The 10,556-nt window shown below is 62.4% G+C and overlaps 2 protein-coding genes across 2 annotated transcripts in view; one reads left to right on the top strand and one right to left on the bottom strand.

Moving 5' to 3' along the window:
• Positions 1–4,464, top strand: part of SBF1 (SET binding factor 1) — a 22,250-nt gene extending 17,786 nt beyond the window's left edge. The window contains exons 38-42 of the mRNA XM_021708413.1: positions 2,723–2,830; positions 2,933–3,144; positions 3,676–3,763; positions 3,828–3,959; positions 4,040–4,464. Of these exons, the coding sequence (XP_021564088.1) occupies positions 2,723–2,830; positions 2,933–3,144; positions 3,676–3,763; positions 3,828–3,959; positions 4,040–4,138 (639 nt within the window). The 3' untranslated portion in view covers positions 4,139–4,464. The remainder of the gene's footprint in view (positions 1–2,722; positions 2,831–2,932; positions 3,145–3,675; positions 3,764–3,827; positions 3,960–4,039) is intronic.
• A 1,460-nt stretch (positions 4,465–5,924) lies between these two features.
• Positions 5,925–10,556, bottom strand: part of PPP6R2 (protein phosphatase 6 regulatory subunit 2) — a 62,326-nt gene continuing 57,694 nt past the window's right edge. The window contains exons 19-24 of the mRNA XM_021708412.1: positions 9,982–10,138; positions 9,789–9,877; positions 8,860–9,039; positions 7,223–7,229; positions 6,946–7,173; positions 5,925–6,866 (exon numbers count right to left, since the gene is read on the bottom strand). Coding sequence (XP_021564087.1) covers positions 6,818–6,866; positions 6,946–7,173; positions 7,223–7,229; positions 8,860–9,039; positions 9,789–9,877; positions 9,982–10,138 — 710 coding nt within the window. The 3' untranslated portion in view covers positions 5,925–6,817. The remainder of the gene's footprint in view (positions 6,867–6,945; positions 7,174–7,222; positions 7,230–8,859; positions 9,040–9,788; positions 9,878–9,981; positions 10,139–10,556) is intronic.

Raw genomic sequence — 10,556 nt, forward strand, 5'->3', positions numbered from 1 at the left:
CAAAAAAAAAAAAAAAAAGAAGTCAATGCTGGGCACGGTGGCTCATTTCTGTGATCCCAGCACTTGAGGAAGCCAAGGTGAGAGGATTGCTTGAGCCCATGAGTTCAAGACCAGTCTGGGCAACTTGGAGAGACCTTATCTCTATAATACACTAAGAAAAAAAAGTAGCCGGGCCTGGTGGTGCCTTCCTGTAGTTCCAGCTTTCCAGCTACTTGGAAGGCTGAGGCAGAAGGATCCCCTGAGCCCTGCAGGTCGAGACTGCAGTGGCCATGAGCACGTCCCTGCACTCCAGCCTGGGCCACAAGAGACTCTGACTCAAAAAAAAAAAAAGTGGTCATTTTTATCTTCATAAATGAATGTCACCGTTTTTCTTTAAGATTTTATCTTCATTGGTTTCAGCAATTTGTTTTTCTTTGTATTTATGCTGCTTGGGGCTCCTTAGGCTTTTTTTTCTTTTTTTTTGAGTTGGAGTCTCACTCTGTCACCCAGACTGGAGTGCAGTGGCCGCTGCCGGCCACCGCAGCCTCGACCTGCTGGGCTCTGGTGATCCTTCCGCCTCAGCCTTTAAGCTTTTCATATCTGTGGGATGGTCTCAAAGACATTTTAGGCAATTGTTTCTTTAAATTTTTTTTCTGCATAATCTTTCTTTGTGGGACCTTATTGTCCCAGGAGACCACTGAAGCTCTGTTTTTTATGGGTTTTTTTGAGTCAGAGTCTTACTCTGTCGCCCAGGTTGTAGTGCAGTGGCACGCTCACAGCCACCAACAGCCTCAACTTGCTGGGCTCAAGCCATCCTTCCGCCTCAGCCTTCCAAGTAGTCGGAACTACAGGCACGTGCTGCCATACCTGGCTAATTTTTCCTGATTTATTATAGAGATGAGGTCTCGCCAAGCTGCCCAGGCTGGTCTCAAACCGCTGGCCTCAGGTGGTCCTCTCGCCTTGGCTTCCCAAAGTGTGGGATTACAGGCGTGAGCCAGCACACCCGGCCTGAATTTCCGTTATTTATTTATTTATGTATTTTTTGAGTTGGAGTCTCACTCTGTCACCCAGACTGGAGTGCAGTGGCTGCTGCCGGCCACCGCAACCTCAACCTGCTGGGCTCCAGCAATCCTTCCACCTTAGCCTTCCGAGTAGCTGGAACTACAGGCGCGCACTACCATGCCCGGCTCTTTGGTTTATTGTAGAGATGAGGTCTCGCCAAGTTGCCCAGGCGGGTCTTGAACCTGCGGGCTCATTTTTTAAAAGTTATCATTCTCTCCCATCTGTTCAACCATGATGTCTGTCTTTTCCTTTAAATCTTGAAACATAACCACTTTGCATTTTTTGTGTGAAATGAAACACTGGTTTCATTGTGGGTCTATTCCTTGTTACTCCCCTTCCATTTTTCTGCCGTTTTGCTAGTATCTTACTGTAAGCTGGACATTGTGGATTCTGCCTTGTTGAGAGTTCGGATTGTACTGTCTTCCTTTAAAGTGTCTTGGGTTTTGTTCTCGTGCTGGGTCAGCTTGACCGATTCAAGGTGTGCTTTTAGTCCTCCTTCGGGCAGCTTTGCGGCACTGCAGAAGCGCCAGTGTTAGAGCACGCCTTCCACAGGCATGGCCTTTCCTGGGTTTCAGTGGACGTTTCCGCGTCTCTGGCTGTTTGGAGTGCCTCTTCCAGGGTTGTGCCGCCTCTGGAATGGGATTCGGCTCACAGCTGCTGGGGCACTGTTCTCTGCCAGGCCTTGGGGCAAGAGCATGGCAGCCTCCAGGAGCCACGTGTGCAGATCCGTGGAGCCCTTCTCCGAGGCAGTCCCCTCCTGCTCTAGGTGGCAGAACCAGGCTGCCCCGCAGGTCCACCTGCACGACGCCCCGGCTTCCCATCTCTGCCCCTCAGCCCAGCAGGCCTCCCTGAACTGTGGCCAGTGTGGTGGTCACAGAGTGGTCATGGGGCTCGCTCCATGCGGTCTGGCGTCTCAGGGTCTCGGGGCTTCACCGCCTCCTGCCCGACATGGGAAAAACGACTGCTTCCTATTCTTGTCCTTTTCTAGTTGTGTGTGAGGAGAGGGCTGGCTAGAAGTGGAAGTCTCTGGTAGTTGTGCTGCTGCGTGTGTGTTTCTTTTGAGTCAAGGTTTCACTCTCTCTGTCACTCAGGCTGGAGTGCAGTGGCATAGTCATGGCACAGTGTGGTCTGGACCTCCTGGGCTCAGGCAGTCCTCATACACCAGCCTCCAAAGTAATGGGGGCTACAGGTGTGCACCACCACATCCAGCTAAATTTTTTTTGTAGAGGCGGTCTTGCTCTGTTGTCCAGGCTGGTTTTGAGCTCCTGGACTCAAGCAGTCCTCCCACCTTGACCTCCCAAAGTGCTGAGATGACCGGTGTGAGCCACTGTGCCCGGCCTCATTGTTACTCTGAGAGAGCTCGTCTCGTCTTATGGCTGGTTTTGGGATTTCTCTGTTTTTTGGCAGTTTTGTGTGGCGTTTTGGACTGGGATGTTGGTGTGATTGATTCATCCTGTTTGGGGTCTGTAGTGATTCTTGATGAAGCTGTTTCGGTGCCTCCGGTTAGTTTGGGAAATTTTCAGCTTCTATCTCCAAACGTTCATCTTGCCCATTCCCCCCCTCCCTTTCCCGCATCCCTCTATCCCAGTCAGGTGTGTCCAGTCTTTTCATCGTCTCTTTCCTACATTTTCCCTCCTTCTGCATGTTTCTTCCGAATAACTTTCAGTTCCCCACTCTGCAGGAGCTTCAGCGGCTGGAGACAGAGCTGGGGCGCCCTTCTGAGCGCTGGAAGGACACCTGGGACCGGGTGAAGGCTGCACAGCGCCTGGAAAGCCGGCCAGACGGACGTGTGAGCAGGGTGGGGTGGCCGGGGTGGGCGGCCGGCGGGCGTGTTGCTGGGAGGGGGTGAGTCTGCCCGGCCCTGACGCAGGCCCTGCCCCTCTGCCTCCAGGGCACCCCCAGCTCCTTACTGGTGTCCAGCGTGCCCCACCACCGCCGCTCGCTGGGCGTGTACCTGCAGGAAGGGCCTGTGGGCTCCACCCTGAGCCTCAGCCTGGACAGCGACCAGAGTAGCGGCTCAACTGCGTCCGGCCCCCGCCAGGCTGCCCGCCGCAGCACCAGCACCCTGTACAGCCAGTTCCAGACGGCTGAGAGTGAGAACAGGTGTGAGGCACCGCCCGCCTCTGCCAGACCCCTCTGACCTGGGGCTCTGGGTTCTCTGGTGGGCACGGTGCCTTTGAGGCGCTCATGTCACCCTTGGGCTGGGAGGGTCTGGGGGGAAGCCAGTGGCGGCCCCAGCAGAAGCCCACGTTGGAGGGCGACCGCAGCCAGCCTGCAGCAGTGGGAGGAAGGTGGCTGGGGGCCGTGAGGCCAGGGCCTGGAGGAGCTGCGTTGCGAGGCCGCCCCCGGCCTGCGGCTGCGAGGGCCCCTTCTTGAGCACCTGTCCTGCGTGTGGGCTGCTGCCCGAGGCCCCAGGACTCCTGCTGGGACACTGCCTGGGCCTGTGGCGGGGGTGGGGGCACCCCCTCACTGTCTCCTTTCTGGGGGCCGTTTCCCTTCTGGGCCTGTGGTCCCACAGCTGGCTAGTGCTCTGGCCTGCGGCCCCTGCTGGGCCAGGCGCTGGGGTCTCGCCGTGAGCTGGGCGGCGGGGGAGGGCAGCTGCTGGGCCCGGCCCCAGCTCTGCTGCCCGCGCAGGTCCTACGAAGGCACTCTGTACAAGAAGGGAGCCTTCATGAAGCCTTGGAAGGCCCGCTGGTTTGTGCTGGACAAGACCAAGCACCAGGTGAGTAGTCGCTGAGGGGCGGGGGCTGGGAGGGAGGGGCCGCCCTGACTCTGGCCCCGTCTAGCTGCGCTACTACGACCACCGCGTGGACACGGACTGCAAGGGTGTCATTGACCTGGCGGAGGTGGAGGCCGTGGCCCCCGGCACACCCACCATGGGCGCCCCCAAGACCGTGGACGAGAAGGCCTTCTTTGATGTGAGCCCGGGGCACAGGAGACGCGTGGGAGGGGGCGCTGCGGCGTGGGGGCCCGGAGTCAGCGATCCGCCTGTCCCCAGGTGAAGACGACGCGCCGCGTTTACAACTTCTGTGCCCAGGACGTGCCCTCGGCCCAGCAGTGGGTGGACCGAATCCAGAGCTGCCTGTCGGACGCCTGAGCCCGGCCCTCCCGGCTGTGCCGCTTCCAGTCGTTCCGGACCACTAGGGGTGGGCAGGCCGCCCCGGCCATGTTTACAGCCCCGGCCCTCGACAGTATTGAGGCCCTGAGCCCCAAGCACTTGTGTGTACAGCCCCGCCCCCGCCCCCGGCCGGCCGGCCCTAACTTATTTTGGCGTCCCGGCTGAGCACCGTGCCGGGTGGCGGCCATGGTACAGCCCGAGAGGGCCTGTAAATAGTCCCGCCTCGTCAGTGTGTTGGCCCCGGCCGGCCGGCCGCAGGCGAACTGTTTCTAGAACCAGAGTCTATATAAAGAGAACTAACGACGCGCTCGTGTGCTTGCTTGCCTTCCCAGACCCAGAGGGTCTGTTCTGCGTCCCTGTCTCATACCCAGGTCTGGCAGGGCGGTAGGGGGTGGCGTCCTCGTGAGCCTTGCCTGGGACCTGGGCCCACCCAGCTTCCAGCTTCTGTGGCCCTGGGAGCCGGGCTCTCTCAGGCCCTTGCCTGGGGCACGGTGCCTTCGTTCTCCCAGGCCTCGGTGGTCTTGGGGCTGGCCTGGCTGGAGAGGAAGGCCCCGCCCCCACCCTGGGAGGCAGACCGCATTGAGGCTGTGCTGGCGTGTGGCAACGAGGCAGTCGCTTGCCTCCAAGAGGCTGTTCCCGGTTCCGAGAACAGCCAAGGCGGAGGGCTGGTCTGGGGAGGGTGGGCTCTCAGTGGAGCGAGGGGCCAGCACCCACACAAGCCTGGCTCCTCGGCCTGGGGAATTTGGCCCCACCCAGCCTTTCCCTGGGGTCTCGCCTCCCATCCCAGCTGGCGTGTCACGTGGGGGCTGCCACGGGCTCTTGGTCACCACACTCCTTCCCAGCCCAGGACCAGGCTTCACTCGCTTGACGTCTGTGTGTCTGCCCACAACAGGCCCCAGCAGGGGCAGGGCTGGCAGAAGGTGAGGAGCATGGGGGGGGGGCGCCTGGCGGGGGCGGGTGGCTGGCACGGATCAGAAGCAAGCAGCAGGCAGGGGCTGGGAAGGTTCTGGCGATGGTGTGTGGGGACAGGGCCCGGGCCTCTGGGGGGGAGCTGTGCAGCAGGATGGCCTGGCTTTAGACTGCGTGCGGCCCCGCAAGCCCTCCTGCCCCCAGTTGGTGCTGGGATACCTTGGGGCGAGGTGGGGCCCCTGAGGCCCCCAGGTCTTTCCTGTGGCCAAGCAGATGACCCTGACCAAGGCTCTTCATGCCCACAAAGCCCGTGGGCAGAAACCACAAGAAGGGGCAACCCCCTCGGGTCCCCTCCCGCTGTGGAGCTTTTCTGTCCTCCCAATAAATCCTGCTGTAGAAAAAACTAGAGGAAGGGCTGGATCTCCCCATCTTGCGTCTGTGAGGGAAGCAGCGTGGACCAGCTGCACAAGACAAACACCGGGGCGGGCCGAGGGCAGTGCAGGTTGTGGAGTGCCAGGCGGCAGCCGAGTCTTTGCCTTAGGCCGTGGCAGGAAGGAGGCTCACTTCGGGGACAAGCCCTCGGCTCAGCCAGGGGACGAGGTGGGGCCCAGGCTTCCAGGAGGGCAGGGGGAGGGGCTCCACGGGGCACAGCACCCTTGGGCCTCTCATCCCGGGCCCGACCCGCCATGACCCGAGCTTCAGGTCGTGCTTTTCCGAAACAGAAAGGCTCAGGGTTTTCTCAGACCCAGAGACCTGCTACTGTGCCAGGGCCTGGGGGCTGAGCGAGCGAGGTGCTGGGGAGACACGGCCACCCAGCCACATCGGAGCTCTGAGCCTGCCGCTTCACACGACACGGTTTGTCAGTTAAGAGCGAAACAGCTTTTATTGGGAGTTGAGTTTCGGGTGCCCTGTCGGATAGTCAGAACATCGAAAATGGTCTCAACATAAAACAACCTCTCGGACCCTTCCAGAACGACATGGCCCTGTCCAGCACTGTCCGAAGTCAGTCTCTGAGCCCCCAGTGTCCCATCGTGGCCCCCACACCCACACATTCTGGCCAACCCCTGCCAGGCCCCCTAACCACCCACCCCCAAGTGTGCTAGCCTGGGCTGCTGGGCACAAGGGATGCCCTCGCCAGGTCGGGAGGGTCTTGTGTTTTTAAGGCAGTCACATCTTATAGCCGGGTTCCATGCAGCCCCGAGGCCACTGGGCGCCTACAGCCCCAGGCTCTGAGACCCTTCCGGCCAAACAGCTCCTGGCCAACCCCTACTGGGACCAGATCTCCCCAGCCCAGGCCCTCAATCTGACCTGAGCTGGGAGCTGCTGCAGCTGGACACAAAGTGCAAAAAAACGCGGCTCTCCCCGTGTTCACTTTTAAAAAACCAGTAAAAACAGCCTCGGCATCTGTGCCCCTCCTGGCCTGCTGGGTCCTGGTGGCATCTCAGGGCCGTGGCACCCTGCTACTGCAGGCAGAGGCTGCACGTCTGAGACCTTATTGCTGTGCTCGAGGCCCGGGGGGCGGCCAGGGGGCGTCCTCTGTCCCTCTGCAGGCCTGAGCAGCCTGAGGCCCACGCGGGCGGGCAGGTGAGAGCTGGGCCGTCTAACGGGTTCCAACTGCCAGCTTTACAAACAATGCAGCATTTATTTTAAGATTAAATTAAATAGGAAACACAAATTGCATCACCAGGTAGTTTTCTTGATTAAGGATGCAGCCTGACCAGGGCGGGCCGTGGCCGGGCGGCAGCAGCATCACACGGGGCCGTTTAAGGCAGCGCCTTCTGGAGGGGCATCTGTCTTCCTGTGGGAACAGGGTGAGGTTGGAGCTACCTGGGCTGGGGCTTCACCGGCCTCCCGCCCGCCTTGTCCAGCCTGCTCACCCATCCTTTGCCACTGTCCCCGAGGCAGCCACCAAGGCTGGGGCTATGGTGACCGCCACGGCCACTGTAGAAGAGACTGCTGGGGTGTACACAGGAGGGCCAGGCCTGCTCAGTGCTGTGGTGGTGGCCACTGTAGCCTTGAGGGGTGCAGCCACGGCCGGGGAGGGAGTTACGTCCACAGGTGCATGGCAGGCAGGGTCTGGCAGCGTTCTGTCGGCACATGCGGCCCTGTGTGGCAGACGTGGCCTCTGGTGACAGGCACCCCCACCCCCAGGACCGTCCCACTCGCGTCCAGGGCGCACCTGCACCAGGCCCCTCCTGTCCTTGCCCGCTGTGGGGGCCCCAGGAGCCATGCCAGGCTGGGTCACCGTGCGGCCCTGAGCCCCACGCCAGGCTGCTCATCCAGCACGCCCCGCCTCCAGGCCGCCATGACACGTGTTAGTTGTGAAGCGCTGTGTGCTCCGAGGGCCCAGGCCTACTGCGTGATGCCATCTCCAGCCGGACGGGGTCGTGGGGTGGGAGCCAGGTTGGGGGCAGGGGAGAAAGGCCCTTGCCAGGTGGTGGGACACCCCAAGCCCAGTCCGGCCTCCAGTTGCAGGTGGGCCCTCTGGCTTCCTGCAGGGCGAGACGGAGGCCTCTGGCCCAGGCAGGACACTCAGGAGTGGGCCTGCAAGTTGCGCTGAGCTCACAGCCTGGCTGGAGATACTGGAGCCCTCGTGTCATACGGTCTCCCGGACCCCTGGGGGTTGATGGGTGAAGCTTTCTGAGGTGTCAGATTAGTCCCACCTGCTGGGGGGGGGCAGGCCAAGACACATGGGTCGAGTCACACTGGGCAATGAGGCCAGGGCACCCCCAGTTGGGCCCTGCCCAGCCCTGGCGCCAGGAGCCATCAGGGAGGTACCGCGTCACTAGGACGGATCTTCACCAGAGCAGATGCAGTCTTCACTGGACGCACGGCCTGGCCTGAGTGCCTCGGGCCCTTCTGGGAGTACCACCCAGGGGCTTGTCACTGTCCCCTGAGCCAGCCAGAAGTTCCGTGCTGGGTGCAACCTCTGTGCTCCTTCAAGCCCAGCCCCACCTCCCTCGGGGATACCTGGCCCTGGAACCTGCCCAGCCGACTGGCCCCCCTGCAGCCCGTCCTGTCCCGTGGCGGCACCCAGATCCTCTGGCTGACGTGCGCCCGTGCCCGCCCCAAGGCCAGATGGGATCTGCCTATCCCCACGACGGGCCCCAGGGCCTTTTCCTGCAGGGAGGTGCGTGGGTTGGGCTTGCTGAGGAGTCCCTCTCCACTCCCTTCCAGGGACAGCTCTCTTGGGCATGAGGGAGCCCGGCCTCTGTCCACCTGCAAGTGTCTCCAGCTCACAGCTGGGGTTCTGACGTCCCAAGCACGGTCCCGAGATGCCCCACTCTACTGTCCACACACGACAAGCATTTCTGAGGTTCTGAGGCTCTGAGGCTCCGAGGCTCCGGGGCTCCGGGGCTCCGGGGCTACGGGGCTACGGGGCTGAGGCGCACACACGCGTCTCGGAAACACCGCAGGCCTCCCAGGGGAAGGAGGCAGCCCCGAGGTCTGGGCAAACCCACAGATGCATGCCTGCCCCGTGCCTCTCCCCAGATGCCAGGTAGCTCCGCCAGACCCCGAGGCCCGAACTGGGCTGTTCTCTCCATTAGGAGCCTCTGGTGGGAGCCGCCCTGTCTTCCTGTCACCATCACTCATGACAGAGAACACCTGTGCCATCACAGATGGAAGTCCAGCCCCCCCATCTGGCCTTCGGGTAAATGCAGGGATCCCCCCGGAGCTGGGCAGCCTCAGCAGGGCCACAGGGCCATGAGGAGAAGCAGGTGGAGATCCCGGCCGGGGAACGGCCCTGACGGCCATGCCATGTGCACGCACCCCCGCACGCCCGCCAACACCAGCCTCCTCTGACCTGGCTGCTTCCGGCAGCGGGCTGGCCTCCTGGCCAGGACCCCTGCTCCCAGCTCCCGTGGCACCGCCTGCCTTCTGCTCCTCCTCCTCGCTGTCGGAGGCCACCAGGGGGGCCTTCCTGGTGACACACACGTTCCAGGCACAAGGCGGGGGCGGACCTGGGTCAACTGCAAGGCAGGAGGAGTCTGTGATGGCAGAGGGGCCACAGTGCAGCCACCATGACCTCAGGGCACCCCCGCCTGCATGGGCCAGTATGTGGTGTGTGTAGACTCTCCCCCACAGCCTGCCATGCCACCTGCACACGTGTGTGGTGTGCATGTGTGCTCTCTGAAGGACAGACAGGGCAGCGGGCTCCCTGCCGTGTGCCCTCCACATGGTCCTTGCTGTCCCCATACCCATGGGGCAGGGCAAAGTGCCCCATCTCAGACAAGGAGGCAGAGGCTCAGAGAGGGCCCCACTAGGCTTCATGTGGCCCTGTCACACGCCCTTCAAACCCCAAGGGCCCTGGAACCAGGACGGAGTGTCCGGAGCCACCTGATGCCTACCTGGTCTCTTAGCCTGGCCCGGGGGCTTCTGAGCCCTACGGGGGCTGCAGACCAGGAGCTTGCATCATGCCCCAGGATAACTTCTGACAGACAGCCCACACACCCCTCTCTATGCTGGGATCCCGACGCTGCTCCCCAGAACCCAGGAAAGACCGGTTCCCAGGGCGGCCCACAGCAGCTGGACAGCCTTGTTGCCCCCTCGCCTGCAGGGCTGGGGCCACAGCTGCTCGAGGCCCGCAGGCAGACACAGCCCCCATCACCACTGAGGCGTGGTCGCATCTGGGCTCAGCCACTGTCTCCCGCTGTCCAAGGGGAGCTGCCTGCCTCGGGCCAGGACCCCACAGGAGCTGGGAGTGCAGCCTCCTACTCACAGGCCTTCTCCAGGCTCGGGCTCGGGCTGCCCCCAGCACGGCCACGCTCTGTGTCCACGGGAGAGCTGCACCTGGGCCCGGATTCGGAGCTGCCAACGGGGATGAGGACAGGGTGAGTCTTGCGGGGCCGGCACCTCCGGTCCTGGCAGGCACCTCCTGGCACGGCCCCCGCCATGCCACTGCGCTTGCTTACCAGCAGAAAGGCTGGAAGTCGGTGAACTTGGCCCAGCCTTTCTCCTCCGGAGCTGAGGTGCCAGCAGCCCACACGCTGGAGCCCACATCCCTAGCCACACCTGGGGCCGTGGGGGTTGAGTTCACGGGCTCATCAAACACAGCCGTCCATGCAGTCCCTGCTGGCGAGACCCAGTGGTCAGGTGGGGGGGGATTCACCCACACCGCTGATGACCAGCCGAGCCCCTGTGGGCCCCCTCAGGCAGGGCTGATGCTGGGGAAGGGACACGGCTGCCCTCACGCTCTGTCCGCTGTGTCCTGACCCGCGCTGGGTCTGACGGAGGCAGCACAGCTTCCCAAGCACTGCCTCTCCCTGGCCTCACTCTGGCTGCCTTCCGCGTATCCTCACCTCCCTGCGTCCCCCCAAGGCTCGCAGCTCTGGCTCTTATCGTCCACCTCAGCTGAGGGCCCAGCACCTCGCTCAAGTCCTGAGAACTCAGTGCCGCCCCCAGGACACAGCCAGCAGAGGGGCTCCTGCGAGGTGGCGCCTGTGGATGGCCTGGCTCCTGCCCTGCACCCCCAGTGTGAAGGTGGCAG

Source organism: Carlito syrichta, unplaced genomic scaffold (assembly GCF_000164805.1).
Source record: "Carlito syrichta isolate Samal-C Ts95f unplaced genomic scaffold, Tarsius_syrichta-2.0.1 Scaffold136559, whole genome shotgun sequence".
NCBI lineage: Eukaryota > Metazoa > Chordata > Mammalia > Primates > Tarsiidae > Carlito > Carlito syrichta.